This window comes from Ictidomys tridecemlineatus, chromosome 3 (genome assembly GCF_052094955.1).
Source record: "Ictidomys tridecemlineatus isolate mIctTri1 chromosome 3, mIctTri1.hap1, whole genome shotgun sequence".
Taxonomy (NCBI): domain Eukaryota; kingdom Metazoa; phylum Chordata; class Mammalia; order Rodentia; family Sciuridae; genus Ictidomys; species Ictidomys tridecemlineatus.
The window spans coordinates 13,989,703-14,009,228 of record NC_135479.1 but is presented as its reverse complement, the minus strand read 5'-3'; the positions used below and the strand labels follow the sequence as shown (position 1 = coordinate 14,009,228).

General features: G+C 36.8%; 1 protein-coding gene across 16 annotated transcripts in view; it reads right to left on the bottom strand.

The window, feature by feature from the left end:
* Positions 1 to 19,526, bottom strand: part of Bptf (bromodomain PHD finger transcription factor) — a 134,404-nt gene that overhangs the window by 18,820 nt on the left and 96,058 nt on the right. For 8 of the 16 annotated variants that reach the window (XM_078041853.1, XM_078041850.1, XM_078041851.1 and 5 more), the window contains 9 exons: positions 17,194 to 17,344; positions 16,782 to 16,824; positions 14,159 to 14,405; positions 13,650 to 13,811; positions 13,282 to 13,433; positions 12,290 to 12,398; positions 5,504 to 5,709; positions 2,701 to 2,923; positions 1,076 to 2,004 (listed from right to left, as the gene is read on the bottom strand). In XM_078041853.1, coding sequence (XP_077897979.1) covers positions 1,076 to 2,004; positions 2,701 to 2,923; positions 5,504 to 5,709; positions 12,290 to 12,398; positions 13,282 to 13,433; positions 13,650 to 13,811; positions 14,159 to 14,405; positions 16,782 to 16,824; positions 17,194 to 17,344 — 2,222 coding nt within the window. The remainder of the gene's footprint in view (positions 1 to 1,075; positions 2,005 to 2,700; positions 2,924 to 5,503; positions 5,710 to 12,289; positions 12,399 to 13,281; positions 13,434 to 13,649; positions 13,812 to 14,158; positions 14,406 to 16,781; positions 16,825 to 17,193; positions 17,345 to 19,526) is intronic. The other 8 variants (XM_078041860.1, XM_078041862.1, XM_078041863.1 and 5 more) reach the window with 3 other exon arrangements.

Sequence of the window (19,526 nt, the reverse complement as noted above, 5' to 3'; positions counted from 1 at the left end):
CATAGATATAATTTTATAAGTAAATTTATAAATTCTGAAACATAAAAGAAATTAACCAAGTTGCTTGAGATCAAATAATAAGTAATAAAGCCAGAATTTTCACCCAACTGTCATGCCCCAAAGGCCACGTTTTTAACATTATGCTTCCTTCCCAGGCATATATTTTAAAGAATTGTGTTCCCATATCCCATTATATAAAGATTATAAAGAAAGATATTGGAAAAACTTTCAATTCATAGATTATACAGTACTGAAAGCTAGATAAGAATAGGCATATAAACAAATTACATAACTTAATTTTATAGGAATATTACCTTACATGTTAAAATCACAAACATGATCTCATTTAATCATTTTAATAATCCTGTGTGGCTGGAAAGAAAGGAGTTTTAATGAGATAGTTCAGGGTTAAGAGAGTTTCGTGACTTGGTAACACCTGGAATCCACACTCAAATTCCTGCCTCATTCGAAATGGAGTGCACTGTAGACGAAAAGCAAAGCTTTCTCCGGTAATGGGAGAGGATGTATGTGCCACTGCAGTGTAGTGGAATAATTCTCAATCATCTAAATTGCCTTGCTTTACTAAAATGCTATTGCAAGATGTCCTTACATGGTGCCACTTTTTATTGAAGCTATGGAACAGTATTTAAAACATTTTTACAAGGTGTGGCTAGAAATGCAAATGAGTTAATCTCTCTACAATTTGTGTAGTCTCTATGCATACTAAGGAATGACAACTGCAAATAACTTCAAATGAATTGCTATAATGCCTGAAGTAGCTTTAAGGCTAAAATCTTCAAATTTTGTATTAATGATATTTAAATTCAAAATTCTTTCCCCCCATCTTAGTTCTGAAATATAGGAAGTTACTCATAAGCACTGACTCTCTAGAGCCAACAAAAGAGTTCCAAACCATTGTAGTCATTTGCTGCCTTTGGTCCACCCAGTGCTGCTTCTATTTGAACATCAATGATTTTGTCTCATTTAGGAAACCTGACACAACCAAACACTAAGTCTACTGCACAGCACAATATTTCAAGCTACTGAACATGCTGCTTTGACTTAATAACTTTACCTGTTTCTGAATGATTTCACTTTGGTTAGAAGCTTGGAGGGTGTGTTCACGCTTAATTTCTATCTGTTGCTGCTTCTTCTTTTGCTGCTGATCCCTGAGTTGCTGAACCCTTTGCAACTGCTCTTGCACACTGGCTGCCTGCACTGTAACCACATTCTGAATCTGGTGAGTCTGCACAGCACTGCTTTGCTGAATTTGAATAGGTAACTGGAGTTTGATTTGCTGGGGCACACCACCTTGCTGAGCCTGTATCTGAGCCACAACCTGCGACTGGATCTGAGAGAGAACCTGGACTTGTTGTTGCAGCTGAGGCACAGCAATGACTTGGGGCTGTGGCTGCTGTATTTGTAGCTGAGGACGGGATGGGGATGAAACAGTAACTTGATTTAACGTTTGTCCTGACGAAAGAGTTTGAGTTGAAGACTGTACCTGGGGTTGTGATTGTGGCTGGCCTTGGGAAGGAATCTGAAGAGATGTATGTGGCTGAATTGGAATCGGTTGTGAGGTTGTAGTCTGAACCTGGGATTGCTGTCCAGGAGACACTTGGGATGGAGTTGATGGACGTATTCGAGTCTGTGGTGGACTTTGGACATGAACAGGAGACTGTCCTTGGGCATTACTTTGAGGCTGGCACTGTGATGCAACTTGGGGTTTGGATGACTGTGCTTGGGTGGGTTGTGCTTCAGAAGGGACATGGGATGCGACAGTTGTTTGGGTCTGAACTTCAGGCTGAGTCTGAACTTCAGGCTGAGTTGGGGACTGGGACTGGGGCTGGGGCTGGGGCTGGGGCTGGGGCTGCGCTGAAGGCTGAGCAGTCTGTGGCTGGGCTTCTGCAGGACTCACACTGGATGACTGAGCTGGTGGCAGGGTTTTGGCTTGTTGCACCTGTGTCTGGGGTGATGATTTATTCTGTTTTTGTTCACCTGAACCTGTGAAAAAGAAAGACAAAGCATTTCTATTATTCTAGAACATATGATTGTGGTTAAAGAAGAATGTGAAAGGGATTTCCTAAAGTTGGTAATTCTAGATTCTGGGATAAAAGATTACAATCTTTGAAGAGGTCCACTTAGATATGCCTGGGTTAGGACTCTCCTGAACTGGGGAGAGGGAGACCTGCTTCTTGGCTGGCCTCTGTATATTTTTCTAACTCTCCAGAGAACTGGCTTCCAAAGCAAGATGTAGCCTCTGGAAATGAACAAGGTCTTCTGAGCCAGGGTAATACCAAGCCTCTCTTTTCTCTTATGGGTGCTGGCAGTTAATAATAGGACCCTGTAATCACAGAATCTGAGCTGGAGTAGGTACCCTCCCTGAGATCACCTCTGTGACAACCCTCAGCACCTATGAGGCTTAGCAAGGAGGAAGTGCGGGCATAGTTCTCATGATAACCTGTTATTCTGCCCCTCTTTTTATTTGTGAGTATGTTTGTTTGTTTGTTTTTAATGGAAACAAGGAGTAGTAGAGACAGGAAAGCTCCAAGGCACTGAAATGTTCTGAGGCTATGTCAATTGCTTAGCTCACTGGCTTGAGGACTGTCCTGTTAAAGGTAAGTATTAACCCTCTCATCCCCATCAGCCCAGCAACAAGTGGTAATAACATGTGGCCCTCTCAGGAAGCCCAGAGTCTACCTGCTGCTGCACTGGACACCGTGGTAGTGGTAGTACTGGCTGCCGTGGCTGTTGTTGCCAATGGGGTAAAGAGGAACCTCTGAACGGTGCCATTTGGCATTGCAGCTTGCATGAGCTGCTGTCCTGGACCTGGGAGTATAGTCACCCCTTGAGGTATTAACTGCAACTGTCCAGTAGTTTGACCTTGTCCTTGAATTACTACTGTCAAACCTTGATTGCCACCCTGTGGAAAAAAAACACACAGCAGGTAAACAGTGTTCAAAACACCAGTCTGTAAAGCATTTTACTACATCATTTCTATGTTGTAAAGATCCCTCACCATAATGAAAAAAATATATTGGAATATCTAAGGAATGCTATCAGTAAGAATTTAGATAAGGATATGTGGAGTGTTTGGTGGAAAAGAACAACAACAATCCGGAGTTCCAGATCAAGCTCTTCAAATGGACAGTCATATATCTATCTATGAGCAACATCAATCCTCCAGATCCAAGTTTCCTGATCTATAAAATAAGACACTGGAGTGAATAAGTATGGGTTCAACAAAATACTGAATTTAAATAACCTGACATTTTCAAAGTACATTGATATATATTGCCTCATTTGATACTAATAATAGACTTGGGAAAAGTCCAGTTAGAAAGGTCAAGTCCCCTGCTCAAGATAAAGATGAGCTAAAATAAGGAACCCAGGTCTCCTGAGTTTTGATTTTCTCAATGTGCATCAAATTGTGTGTGTGTGTGTGTGTGTGTGTGTGTGTGTGTGACCTGAAGTAAAAAAAGCTTAGGGTTCCAGGTATCAAATGCAAACCCCAATACAGGAGGGTCACAAAGGTCTGAGCAATTGGCAAAATGAGGACAAGGGAGCTGGGCATTATAGCTCAGTTGGTAGAGTGCTTGCCTTGCATGCACAAGGCCCTGGATTCACTCACAAGCACTACAAAAAAAAAAAAAAAAAAATGAGGACAAGAACCTAGCAACCTTAACCTAGTAATCTTTGACTGCCAGGAACATGGCAAAGAATTGGAAAGCAAAAGTGAAACATAATCCCACAAATTCCCAATTGCCAAAACTGATGCCACAAAGTCATTGTACTGAGCTCACTATACTCATGAATCTCTCAAAGCTCATTTACTCTTACTTTTCAAGAAAAAGAAAGTATATGTTCCTTCCCCCTTGGAGCTAGGGATTGAACATAGAAGTGCTTAACCACTGAGCCACATCCATAGCACTTTTATTTATTATTTAGAGACAAGGTCTTGCTAAGTTGCTTAGGGCCTTGCTAAGTTGCTGAGGCTGGCCTCAAACTTTTAATCTGCCTGTCTCAGCTTCCCAATCCTAGCCTCTAGGATTAGAGGCATGTGCTACTGTGCCCAGCTTGAGATTTACACTTTTTGTGCAAGCTCAAAAATACACAAAACATCAAGAATAATTTAAAGAACAATTATAAAGTGATTATCTATAAAACCACCACTCTGGTCATTGTTGCCAATACCCAGGAAGCCCCCATGTAATGTGCCCTGATCTTGATTCTCTTCCTTTCCCCTAGAGGTAACCACTACCATTATTTTTTTTTAAAAAAATTTATATAAATATATATATATATATTTTTTGTAGTTGTACACAATAACTTTATTTTATTTAATTTTATGTGGTGCTGAGTATCAAACCCAGGGCCTTGCACGTGTGAGGCAAGCGCTCTACTGCTGAGCCATAACCCCAGTGCCACTATCCTTATTTTTAAATATATTTATTTTTAGTTATACATGGACACAATACCTCTACTTTATTTATTTTTATGTGGTGTCACCTGTCATATAACAAGTGTCCACATAAGTGGAGGTCACATTCTGCATTCTACTGCTCTGTTAGTCTATCTATCCCTGCCTTAGTAACTCACTTTATGAACTGGTGAAGGGTGATAGTTAATATGTATATAAGGTTATCACACAGGACAAACCCTCCCATTCTTCAACAGTACCTTAATTATTTTTGATCATTTGTACTTTCATTTAAATCTTAAAAATCTGCTAGTGCAGTTCTTTCAAAAAACAAACAAAAAACAACAAAAACAACAACAACAAAACACATCTTGGGATTTTGATGGGGACTGCATTCAATCTATTAATCAATAATGGATGACAATATTGGAAGACAATATTGCATTTTCCAAGGAACCAGTTTAATGTAGTCAAAATTTGGTTTTCCCATGGAAACTGGCTAACTAATAAACCTTTGGTAGTTGGGACTCCACAGTGGGATTTACTATATCTTGCATTATAAGAAGTACACTTGTTTTTTTTTTCTTGTTACAGAACTGGGGACTAAACCCAATAGTGCTCTAAAACTGAGTTACATGCCCATCCTTTAATTTTTTTTTTTTTTAATTTAATTTAGAGGTAGGTTCTTGCTAAATTGCTAAGGGCTGGCTTTGAACTTGTGATCTTCCTGCCTTACCCTCCCAAGGAGCTGGGATTACAGGTGTGCACCATGGCACCTGGTTAAGTAATCTTCTTGGACTCCAGGAAGCAGCCTTCTCAAAATAAGCACATTTTTAAACCTATCAAAAATCAGGACATGTTTTTAAACTTACAGCAAGAATGAATAAGATCACCTCTAAAGTTAATGTATATATATATACGTGGCTGAATAACCAGTGTGATCCTGCAATCTGTACATGTGGAAAAATGAGAATTCATACCCCATTTGAATCAAATGATATGTCAAGATCATTGTATCGTCTCGAGCAACTAATAAAAAATAAAAATAAAATAAAAAAATAAAGTTAAAGTTAAATTACTTACGTGGCCCTGAGTTAACTGAGTAAGCTGAGCCATGGTAAGCTTCACCTGTCCTTGTTGGGGGCGAGGGGACTGTGGAGTTGGAGCCTGTAGACTTGCAGTTGATGCTCCTTTCTGTCCAGGTGTTGAGGAAGCTGGGCTTGGGGCAGAGATGGCAGTGGAAACAGGCTGACCTCTGATGATCTGAGTCACGACTTGCTGGGGAGTGCCTGTACAAACAGCAAAATATCCTAAATGTTCATGTGCCCTTAGCCTTATTTTGAATTCAAATAACTCAAGCACTTCAGAGAAATGTATTCTTTTCAATTTTCAAAGACACTGAGATGCCAACAGCCCAGAGATGCATTCACAGACATAGTCCCACCCCCAAAGGACCCACTTGGGTGTCAGTGAGTCTATTTTGGTGGCAACCATTATCTAGTTCCTGCTATCTCTAGTAGAGTGCAAAAAAAATATTTTTTGATAAAAGCCAAAATGACAACAGGGAAGACAAAAGAAAACATGTAAAAATAAGGCACTTATAAGGTTGCCTTTTCTTATATTTCTTTTTTTTTTTTTAAAGAGAGAGTGAGAGAGGAGAGAGAGAGAGAGAGAGAGAATTTTTAATATTTATTTTTTAGTTCTCGGCGGACACAACATCTTTGTTGGTATGTGGTGCTGAGGATCGAACCCGGGGCCGCATGCATGACAGGCGAGCGCGCTACCACCTGAGCCACATCCCCAGCCCCCTTTTCTTATATTTCTAAATATAAGCTTCTTACTTTTTTTTTTCTTTTCTGCTGATAGTACTGTTGGGGCATTCTATCACTGAGCTACAACCCAGCCCTTTTTGTTTCTTTTTATTTGTAGACAGGGTCTTGTTCAGTTGCCTGGGCTAGTGTGACCTTTGAGATTCTCCTGCCTCTGCTTCCAGAGTAACTGGAATTACAGGTGTGCACTTGGCTCTAACATAGGTATTTTTGGAGAACCAAGAGGGCAAGTACTATTATATCCTCAAAACTAGGGCAAAGTACTTAAAGAATGCTTTCATTGTAATTATTCAATAAATGTCCATTGAATGCATTTTAAATGAAATGGCTCTATAGTTTTCTAAAATTTTGTTTAACTTGATGAGACTAGAAGAAAAGGGCAATTGGAATCCCCCCTGCTGTTAAAGGCAATTATGTGGTAGCTAATGACATTTAGATTCATTACTAACTAGTGAATGACATCAAATTTTAAAAATTTTTATATTTACTTCCTATCTTTTTTACATACACACACACACACACACACACACTTTTAATATAGCTAAATGACATTTTGTGTTACTGGGTAAACTGTACATGAATCTATTTGGAATTTCAGAATATTTCCCATTTTTCTTTGTTAAAACAGAGTAAAAAGCCAGGGGTCGTGGTGCATGTCTATAATCTTAGCAGCAGGGGAGACTGAGGCAGGAGGATCATGAATTCAAAGCCAGGCTCAGCAACTTAGCAAGGCCCCAAGTAACTCAGTGAGACTCTGTCTCAAAATAAAAAACAAAAAGGGCTGGGGATGTGGCTCAGTGACTTAAGTGCCCCTGGATTCAATTCCTAGTACAAAAAAAGGGGGGGAGGTTAAAACCCTTCATTACAAATTTTTGTGTGCTTCTGGTGATTTCCTCAAAATAAACTCCAATATATTACTGGTTCACAGTAGGAACATAATACTGAGTTTTAAGAAACCATTTGCAATTTGATAAATTGTGGTATAAAGTGTATTAAGAATTATAATGCAAAAAAATTATGAATGTAATGCACTCCACTATTGTCACATATGTAAGAAATAATAAAAAAGAAAGTATTTAAACTTTTAAAAGTTTAAAAAGCAAATTTAAACTCCCACTCCATCTCTGAGTGCTCATCTCTTCAAACCCTAAAATACTTCAGCAATCAAAAGTATCATAGTGCCCGAATTTCCTCAATTACCACAGACATTCAGCATTTTAAACTGTTTCAAGTCATTACGCTTCATTTGTGAACTCCTACTCTCATTACTCTGTCCATTTCTCTACTTTCCCCACTTATTTAATATACATTTTAAAATAATATATTTTTCCCACTTTGCCTTCAATTTTATTTATTTCTAAACCTATAAAAAATTTTAATGTAGTCAAGTAGACTAGGCTTTTTAATTTAGGTGTTTTGCTATTTATTTTTTTTCTGTAATTATCACTCTTGAAGTTTTCCTCCATCATGCAGTCTCTCTCACTAGACACATATTCAACGTGTGTTCTTGGTCATGGTGTTATGTTGTGAGACAGAAGTCTATTTCCCACCCCCCAAATACAAGTCAATTATTCTGGCATAATCCACTGACTCAAAAATGACACTTTTGTCATACAGCAAATGTTCATATACAACAACTTTTAAATTATACCTCACTGTGTAGTTTCCTTTTGTATCATGCCACCAACTCTGGTGAACTTATGTTTTAACAACTGGCAATTCAAGTTTTCTTTTATTACTCCTTCTAAACTTTTCTTTTAGTTGTTCTCATCTATTTACTCCAGAAGAATCAAAAGACACAGTGGTCAAGTGCTTTAAATCTGAAAGCTTTTGGACCTCAACACTATGTCCTTGTGCACTGCTGCTTAAGGAACAATTCATGAAAAGTTATCACTTAAGGTAATTACCTGGAACTAATAAATTGTCATCATAAACACAGATAAAAGGATTGGTACTGATGAAGTCTATGAAGCTCATTAATAATCCAATATGTATGTGTTAGTTTTAGATTATCATCAAAATCCAAATTCAAAATTGAATAATTGTAATTAGAACTTGGGAGACCGTGAATCCCATTTTAAGAAAGGCTGGTGTGGTAGTGGGAAAACAGATCCTTAAGTTCCAGTGTAATGGAACTTAATTCCTTCTCAGCCTCGCCCAGCCGCTGTCCTCTCTAGGCCTCATCACTTGCCTTCCCTGAATGAATCAGGCCCACTTCTACTCCAAGGCCTTCACATTTGCTGTTCCTTCTGCATGAAACTCTTTCCTGAGACATGTTCTCAGCTCTCTTACTTCTTCAGGTCTTTATTAGAATTTCACCTTCTCAATGAATTCTAATTTTTACCTTTCTCTGGCTGTCTTTTCTAAAATTCAACCCTCCCTAAAAATCACACCCAAACCCCTGCTCTTCAAAATTCCTATCATCCTCCTTTCCATTTTCCAAGGTACTGATCATTTTATTGTTTGTAAAACTTTGTTTATTATTATATACAATAATATTTTAAACATATATATATATATAACATTATATAATATAATTTATCTGGTTATTATCTATTTTGTATTTTCAATTTCATAAGGACAGTAATTTTGGCTAATTAGTTCGTCTTGGTCTGGAATGGTGTCTGACACATAAGTAGTACTAAATATTTGTTGAATGAATAAATTAATATATGGACTTAGAAATCAGACAAATCCAAACTAAGTCCCATCCAGCTTAATAATTTGAGAAATTACTCATTCTCCTGAGCTTGTTTCTTTGTGTACAAAATGGGGATAATATCAGTACCTATTTTATATAAAGATTAAATGAGAATTTATGAATGAAGAAGATATATTCTGGCACAGAAGTAATCAGTACATAAGAGTTGTTATTATTGTCACTACTACTAAGAACCAGTTATGGGGCTGGGGTTGTAGCTCAGTGGTAGAGCACTTGCTAGCACGTGTGAGACACTGGGTTTGATCCTCAGCACCACATAAAAATAAATAAATAAAATAAAGATACTGTGTCCATCTACAACTAAAAAAAGAAACAATTATGTGAAGGCAAACTTTGTTAAGGACATTAAATGAGCACTGCACAGCTGAAGAGCAAGGTTGGGCAGTTCATCAAACTCCACCCTCACAGGGCATTTAAGACTTAAGGGAGAAAAATGGTAAAACCCCAGGAATAGGCTGTTTGGAAGTTCTAGATTCACATGTGTGTGTCAGACAAACATGACTACATCTACAGACGACATCAAGGAGAAACAGTTCATCTGGAAATTTACCAAAATTTTCAGTTTTCTAAGAATTTTACCCTTTAATATCAAATTTTCTTCTTAATTTTTTCTTTTAGTTAACTGCCTGATAGCTATGTTTTAAATCAGAATAGTACTGAATTTCATCAACTATCCCTGAAGCATTAACTGAAATAACAAATTATCCTTTCTTTTCTAGGGTAAATGCTGCTTAGGTGTAGAAGATGGTGTTTTGGGGGGCAGAGTAGGGGGATGCTGGGGAAGTGAAGGTGGCCCATGCCAGGCACACCCTCTACTACTAAGTTATATTTTACTTCTTATTTTGAGACAGTGTCTTGCTAAAACTCCCAGGCTGGGCTTTGAAGTAGCTGGGATTACAGGGATACAACATTATGCTTGGCAGAAGATTGCTTTTTATTTAAAAAAAAAAAATAAAAAAACTCTGATCTGTTTAACATTAGAATTGTGCTAAATCTGCAGAACAAATATAAAATATTTTGTGAATCTTTTCTTCTATGCCCTGTTATGTTTTATAATAAGAAAATTATTTCCCAACCATTTAAAAGAATTTTTCTCATGAAACCGTGTTGTCTAGAATTCCTTTTTGTAGGTAAAATGTAGCAACTTTCCAAATCTCTTCCTTGGACAAGAGATTTTTATTTAATAAGCACAATATTTAATTACACCATATTATTCAAATAGATTTGGTTCCTAAGTTTGGAGACTGAGAATTCCAGAAGTCTTAACATAAAGATGCCTATTCAGAATTCCCTTTTGATTTAAAAAAAGTTTACTTTCATTACACCTTCTCAAACTTCCTAATTCTGTGAACTGGCATTTTCCTTCCATTTCTCAGACTTCCAACAGATCTGATTTAAATTTTTTTTTCGTTTTTGTTTCTTAATTGTTGGTACTTGTACTTTTATTTCCTCCCTTTTGTTCTCTTTTAATACTTGCTTAGTACATTTTCTTAACTTCTGGTTAAGACTTAAAGGGGTGGTGTGGGGGTGTGGGGGGTGTGATGGTGGTGTTGCTGGGGTTGAGGCTCAGTGGTAGAGCACTCACCTAGCACGAGTGAGGCACTGGGTTCAATCCTCAGCACCACATAAAAATGAATAAATAAAAAACATAGATGTGCTGTGTCCATCTACAACTAAAATTAAAAAAAAGACTTAAGATGAATTTCAACTGCCTAGAGTAGGTGCTCAAACACTTAATGAATAAATTAAATATGTCTCTGGGTTCAGCTTTGGCATCAAGGCTTAAAGTTGCTTTTGATAATTTATAATTACATAATTGGTATTTCTACAACTTGTTTAGAAAATTTGTTTAGAAACAAATTGTTTAGAAACAAAAGTTACTTACAGGTTTTGAAAATTTTCTAAACAAATAAAGGTTAGTAGATCTTATTATTAACTTCTAGCTTTATTACCAAGAACATGGTCTATACACATTTTACTTTGGGGGATTTATTTATAACTTAAAATGATTTTTTTTCTACCAAGTAGCCAATAAATATTTAGGAATGCTTTGTGCATTCCTGAAAGCACAAAAGTGGGTGCACATTTGTGGTCTCTTGCTGGTGCCTCCTTGATTTTGAGTAGTTTTGATATACCTCCTTCTTTATTCATAAGGACTCCGGTTACAGTTTGTTGCTTTAAGCCAACATAAATTCTTTTGTCTTAATTAGTGTTGTTGTTGTACTCTTTGTAAACACCGAATATTATGTAGAGCTCTCCTTGTTCATTCCTTCTTTCTTTCTATGGTCTTTTTATGTCTTTGCAAATCTTTTTATTTTGTAGCTTTTCTGGAAATTTGATTTTAGGTAGTATTTCTCATAAATGTGTAGGTGTGTGTTTTAGTTGTTTTTTACTCCATCTTTATAGACTTTTAACTTTTTTTTGTTAAAATATTTATTTAATTATAGATTTTCTTACTATTTTTTAGTTGTAGTTAGAGACAATACCTTTATTTATTTATTTTTATGTGGTGCTGAGGATTGAACCCAGGGCCTCGCATGTGCTAGGCGAGCGCTCCATCGCTAAGCCCCAGCCCCAGCCCCCTATTTAGTTATAGACTAACACACAGTATCTTTATTTATTTTTATGTGGTGCTGAGGATTGAACCCAGTGCCTCACACATTCGAGGCAAGCTCTTTACCAGTGAGCTACAGCCCCAGCCCCAGACTTCAACTTTTAATATGGTAGTTTTAAGCCACTGACATTAACTATGATAAATGAAGATCTAGCACTACCTTTAAAATTTGGATTTATGCTGTTTTATGTTTCTTAGCTACTTTCTAGATTGTCTTTTGCCATACAAACTTTAGTGCTTTTTTTTTTTTTTTTTTTTACTTCAATGATTTTTAACCTACACAATACCATTCATTAAAAGTTTCTTTAAGGGTTGGGGATGAGGCTCAAGCGGTAGCACGCTCGCCTGGCATGCGTGCGGCCCGGGTTCGATCCTCAGCACCACATACAAACAAAGATGTTGTGTACGCAGAAAACTAAAAAAAATAAATATTAAAAAATTCTCTCTTTCTCTCTCTCTCAAAAAAAGTTTCTTTAACATTTTTATTGCTTGACAAAGCCCATTTTTTTCCTTAACGGCAAGGCCAAGACTGTGAAATAATACCCATGATAAATGTATCCCATAATGGATTTGAAATTTAGTATGCTCTGAAGTATTAATTCAAATTGGTATTTTCTAATATGCAGAGTGCCCAATGCAGAGTATTACAGACTTCCTGGACTGGCTGCTTAGATGCAAAATGATAATACCAGATGGATGAATACCTGGCTGTACCATCACAGGTGTTCGAATAATTGCCTTTCCTAGTGTTGACTGTTGGAGTGGTGTTCTAATCACGGTCATACCAGGGCGGATCTGAGGCCCTGTGATTACCTATAAATGACACAAAGGGCAATTAATTAAAAATGTTTTTAAGTTACTAAAGCAGGATGGACTTAGAACACAAGATCTTTAAACACTCTATATTGATAAACATGCCTACAGAAATGAACAGAGGCTCTTAGGACACTGCATTTTCATTTCATTAAGCACTGGAACAAAGACAAAATTTTAAGGAGAGAAAATTCAATTTAATCCAAATAAGATAACATGAAATCCCTTGCCACTGATACCAAGAACAATCTGCAGACTGAAAGGAAGAAAAGAACCAGCAAGACTCTGCTCTGTAACTACCTCTCACAGGAAAACGCCGAGTCCTATTTATCTAAGCTCCAGTCTATAGCTATAACCCAGACAATGTAAGAGTAAGATGAGAAACTAAGGGAGATTAGTTTCCAGTTTTACTTAATAGACAGAACATTTTCATGTCTGCAAAACTTCAAACCTTTGCTTTACTACTAGAAATAACGTTTCCTATATGTTTTACATAATAGCTCATAACAGTACTTACAGTGCCACGGACTATCTGACTATCTTTCTTCTAGCTCTTAGCTAGGCTGCACAGCACATTTTTTTGACGAGAGGAAGGGAGGTCCAGTTGCTAACTGCTGATTTAAGCAGTTTTCTTTATAAAATCCTAGAAGTAATTCCTATTTTTATCAACTATACTAATGTGCTACTAACAAATATTAAATAGTAACACTTCAAGTATCAGCTTTACTTAAATTCCATAAATGGAATTTTTACAGAAAGTACTTTGTGAAGATGAAAAACAAAGAAAAATCAGCTAGACTCATGTGGGAAGAGGCCACTCTACACCCTTCAATCTGAAACACTTGATGCTTCCAAAGAGAACCATCCCAGGAAGAACTCTTACTTGTGATGTGCTGGTGGTTCCTCCAGAGCCTGAGGTATTAGGCCTAATTGTGACTGTTGCTGTCCTGGGCTGGAATGAAGTAAAGGTTTGCTGACTTGTACCTGTACTTGATGGAATGATACCCAGTACTTTCTGCTGTACTTGAACAACGCCTTAAAAAAAGATGAAGAAGTTATTAAGGACTTCCCCTTTACAGAAAAGCATTAAAGTGCTGGTTGTTTCTGAGGAGAAACTATGTGTGGCAGGGTTTATAGTGGGCTACATAAAATGTGAGATCTGAGGACTGAAATCAGTGAAAAGGAAATGAAAAATAATGGCAACAGTATGATCTGGCAAATGTGAATTAAAACTCTTCACATTTCCCTTACCTCCTTGTGTTGCTGGCACATTTACAGCGACAATCTTGCTGTTTGCAGGAAGTGGCAGTTTGGTAATTACTTTTCCTGCCATAGTGACTGGATTGCCTGTAATTTGGAACGTCTGACCTGTGCTGGCAATGGTTGTAGCAGATGTGGCAGCTGTGCTGGTGGCTAATGGGGTATAAGACATTTAATAAGCTTTAGATTTAAAATAACCAGCAACGTAGTGACTTCTAGGAAGGGTACCAATGCATGAAATGTGGTTCATCTTGTATTTTTAATAAAACATTCCTCTCCACTCAAGGTGAACAATGTAGATGTTGCAAGTGAAATAATGTGAGAGAGGAATTTTGCTAATGTAATAATATCTGTAACAAACCAACTGCTACAGCTTGTTTTTTTTAACCAGCCAAAGCAGAAAACAATTTTCTAAAGAAATGTTTCATTTTAGTAGGCAAAGGACTGAAAATGCTTTTTCCTGAATGAAAGCAAAGTTTCATTTCACTATAGCTGCGTACCTGAATTTGACTGGCCTTGCTTAACCCATGTAGCAAAGGTTTGATGGAAATTCTTGTTTTGCTGGAATGTAACTGTAGCTGGAGATCCAACTTTAGTAGTTAATACCATTTTGGTTCCAGTGGTAACTGAGCCACTTATGGGGGCCACCATCACTTTCTGAGCAGGAGAGATGGTGCTGGTAGTACTATTTGTTGGGGAAGTAGTAGAAGCTGCAATGACTGTAGGCTTCTGCTGCTCCAATCGTTTCTAAGAGTCAGGGAGAGAAAACATGAACCAAAATCGTTCTAAATAAAAATTCCTCTCTGCAAGAAGTTCAGCCACAATGTTTCTTACGCTAAGAAACTGTACTAAATTTCTAAGATATTTTACTTCTGAAAATATGCCCATGTAAATTTAGCCTTGAATTTAATTTCTGGAAGACAGTTTTTTCATGTCTCTACATTATATATATTTCAAGTACTAAGGAGTTAGTAACAGAAAATAATACATCTTCCAATTTTTCTGGCCTGCACAAATATCCAAATTTTTAGAATAAAAGTAAAGAAGATATGATTAATTTTATTGGAGAAAGGAACACCTTGATACTTAGCAGTGAAATTTGGAGCAAAGAACAAATGATGGGAACTGCAAACGGTTTCGGTTTTACTATGGTACATTAATTTATCCAATCCTACGGAGCATGTTAATATTTAAGATTATTATTCCATTGAAAAATCCTGTAATACAGCAAGCTGAAAACTATAAAACAATATTTTCTAAACTTCTTATACTATTCAGTTTAAACAACTTCACATAAAAATACTTTATACTATATACAATATTATAATCTGGTCTTTAAAGAAACAGGATTGAAGATGAACTGTATTACAGATTGCTGACATTTTCCAATAGCGTAAGTGTACACATGTAAAAACAAGGGATGGAATTTACTGTCAACTTGTGACAGATGTTTTACCTTCATTAACTTATTTAATGCTCCTATCAACCAATAAGATTGCTCATATTGTGACTTTAAAGATACGGAAACTGAGACGCAGAGAGGTTGTGTAATTAGTCCAAGGCCACAGAGCTAGTTCATGATGGAGCTGGGGTGTCAGGCAAGATCAAATTCCAATGATGCAGTATATTCTGCTATTGCAAATTGCTCACCTATGACATCACATCCACTCCTGAATCTATTTTGTACACACTCTATACACCTGAATATAACGTGAGATACTTTGCATAGTTTTTCATTCCTTAGAACAAAAGTTTAACTTTGGATACTGAGGAAGTTTGTCTGTCTGAACCAGTCGGTATAAGAAAAAAAAGAAGGCAAAGAAAGTGAATACATTTAATAGCTATATACTGGAGGTTATGGCCTTCAAAACTGGAAGTATTGGCTATTTGAAAATATGCACTTTACTAAAATTTAAAAATGTAACAAAGTATTACACTGCAGAGATAACAAAATAAATCCATAAAACAACTAGGCAGTTGCTATGTGAATAGACAACTGATTTTTGGATAAACTTCCTGTGAAGATAACATCTACAGAAACCAAATGTGATATTTTTTTCAAATTTTAGGTGAAGATAAGAATATACAGTAAATTAAAAGATATGTAAGAATTTGAAAAAAAAAGTTTTATAGAAAGTGAGAAAAACAGGGCTGGGTTATGGCTCAGTGACAGAGCACTTGCCTCGCATATGTGAGGCACTGGGTTTGATCCTCAGCACCACATAAAAATAAACAAACAAAATAAAAATATTTTAAAAAAAAGAAAGTGAGAAAACAGGGGCTGGGGTTGTGGCTCAGTGATAGAGCAATCACCTAGCATGTGCAAGGCCCTGGGTTTGATTCTCAGCACTACATAAAAATAAATAAATAAAATAAAGGTACTATGTCCATCTACAACTAAAAAAATAAATATTAAAAAAGTGAGAAAACAGAAATTTGAAACACTGATTTATATAATAACTAATTTGAAATAGTTATGTATAACTACGTTAGTAATACTATAGATATACATAGATGTACTTTATGTTCCAAAAGTTTATATATTCAATTTGGCTAAAATTTTAAAGGATCTTCTCAATAGAAATACATACCTTTTCTTAGGGTCTCAAATATTTAGGTGTCTACGTTACATTTACTACAGTATGGAAATGCTAAGAAACTATTAGTATAGTTTTATGATTGATAAACCCTTATATAGTCTTACTACAATTTGCTTTTTCATGGAATATAGAAATTTTCCATGAAAAATTATTTCTGAAAACATTCATGGAATTATAAAGATAATAAAAGAAATTTATTTCAATGCTCTCCAAATACATATACTATTTGCAAAATGATAGCTTGGTGTTATCACAAAGTTCTTTTCTTTTTTGCAGTGTTGGGGGCTCAAAGTCCTCTTGTGCATGTGAGGCAAGTACTCTACTGCTGAGCTATATTCCCAACCCCACAGAGTTATTACCACATAATGAGATAAAAATATACATGAGGTCCACACGTATATATGGTTACTGTGCTTTTGGGGTGCATGACTTTATTGCAAAATGTAAATTTCTGTCAGGAGGCAATTTTCCTGGTAGCCAATCGCTGCTGTCTTAGGGGAGCCTCCACCTTCTGCATACTAACCTTAGCCTGCTGCTCGACTGCTTGTGCCTTTTCTTTCTCCACTCTGCAGGGGGCGAAAAAAAGGGGAGAAATTTAACAGAATCTATGGTATTAGACATCTGGCATCTAATGTTTATGTAATCTGGTGGATCTTCGTTTTATACAAAAGCATGGAATTATTTCTATTTTAAAATAAGTGTTTTCCATCCCCACCAAAAATCAATCAATCAATCATTTAAAACAAACAGAAACTAACAATGAATAACACATTAAAAATTAGAAACAGGACCTTAATAAACTATTCACACCACTTGAAATAAAAAGGTAAAATAATTAATGGGAATATATTAAATAAGCTATTAAAATCGTGGTTCTTTAATTCTGAAGTAACAAAACCCTCAAATATCTATGGAAGTGGTAACCATTTCTTTACCTCTCAGCAAATGCCCTGATTTCCCATAGTTCCAACTCTTCTTCTGCAACCCAGGTTTCAATAATAACAGGACCAGTTTGTTTGGGTGTTTCTGGTCTCTTTGGTCGCAATGCACTTGATCGAAGGCCTTTCCGCTGAGGGGTAGGTGTTTCTGTGAAAAGGAATCAGAATATTTTTAGTAATATAGCTTCTAAAATTAGAGAACTTCTGGCATAACCTCTCATATCATGAAAAGCAGTGGTTGGCAAACATTTTTCTTCTTAAAGGGCCAGATGGTATAAATACTTAAGACTATGCAGGGCCAGATGGTTTCTGTTGCAATTACTCGACTTTGCCTTTGTATCATGATAGGAGCCAAAGCCAATGCATAACTAAGCATGGCTGGGCTCCAATCAAATTTCACTTCAAAAGTAGGTGTTACGACAAGCAGGTGGCACATACCTATAATTCCGGTAGCTGAGGAAGCTGAGACAGAAGGATCACAAGTTCAAGGCAAGCCTTAGCAAATTAGCAAGGCCCTAAGCAACTTAGAACTGTCTCAAAATAAAAAGTTAAAGGGGGAAGGGGTTGGGGCTGGGGGTGGAAGACGTAGCTCAGTGGTAAATTGCCCCTGGATTAAATTCCCTCCCACCACCCCAAAAGTAGGCAATCCAATCTTCTTCTACCAGACCTTTTCCCTATGCTTGGAATTCCATTCCGAGTCCTCTCCCACATCTCACTAAAACCAAATTATCTTTCAAACACCAATATGAATACAACTTCCTTCAAAAACCTAGTATGTTCCTCTCACACTTGGGGTCGGTTCCCTGGTCATAGACAACAATGGCAACATGTATGTCTGTGTGTCTGCATCACAGAACTGAGAAGGGGGATTCACTATATTTACCTAACATAAAGGAGAAATCTGAATCTATTAAGAATAGATAAGTCAGGGCTGGGTTGTGGCTCAGTGGTAGAGCGCTTGCCTAGCATGCGTGAGGCACTGGGTTCAATCTCAGCACCACTGGGGAAAAAAAAAAAAAAACAATGGTATTGTGTCTAGCTACAACTAAAAAAAAAAATGATACACCAGGACATGGTGGTGCAGGCCTATAATCTCAGCGAAGAAAAAGAATTCAAAGCCAGCCTCAGCAACTTAGGTGAGACACTGCCTCAAAATAAAAAAAATTAAGACTGGGAATGCAGTTCAGTTGTAAAGCACCCCAGGTTCAACCCCAGTACCAAAATCAAATCAGAGCTTCTAATGATAACATTTCAAACAATAAAACGGAGAAGGGGGCTGAGGTTATGGTTCAGTGGTAGAGTGCTTGACTCGCGTGTATGAGAAACTGGATTTGATCCTTAGAAGTACATAAAGACAAACAAATGAAATAAAGGTGTTGTGCAACAACAACATAAAACAGGAAGGATAAACACTGAAACTTTTCACATGTTCAGAGTCAGAGAAGCAGTATAATCAATCACAGGGGAGCAACAGAAAGAAACTGAAACAGCAGGAGGTCCTGGACTATACAAAGTGATATAGGACAAAGAAAAGGGAACTACACTGGAGGATGGGGTCTAGGTGATGGAGGACCTGTCAGGAACGTCTCCTATCTGCAGCTCTATCTGTTTCTGTGCTGGGATAATGCTGTTTTAATTATGGTAATATTTCATCATCTACCAGGACAGGTGCCACTTTGTTGGTGTTCTTTCAAAAACACCATTCTTGTCATTTTGGTGACCAAGATAAAGTCTTCAATTTAATCAATTTTCAAAAACGTGTGCACAAGAGTAGAATTAATTTTTATAAAATAAGTTTCAACCTAAAGACATTTTCTTTTCATAAACTTCTTAACAGATTTTTCCTAAATATATTTCTTGTTCATATAGAATTACTGACTTTTCTCTACTTATACATTTATAATCTGGACCATCCATTAATCTTTCTTATTTGCAGTACATTAGCACATAATGTTGACACATGATTTTTTTCTTTGCTTCCTTGAGAATAGGGGCCAGATCTCCTATTCATTTTCCACAAAGTATCTCTTATGGAAGTCTGAATGAATTTTGAGTAAATAGCCTTTTAAATTATTTCTATACTGCACACTGGAATATTTTGCAATAACTTTAACCTCTGAGCCCATAAACCTTTACATTAGACTCTGTTCAAGATGCCAGGACCCAGATGACCCAGACAGAATGGTAGCTCCCTTCCTGGAGCTAATGGTCTGACATAAAGCCACATCCCTTATCTTCATGACTAGAGGTATTATTATGGCACTTTGAACCTTACCTGTGCCTGCACAATACCTGTAGACATGAATGTGTGCCTAATGGAATTCTGATGT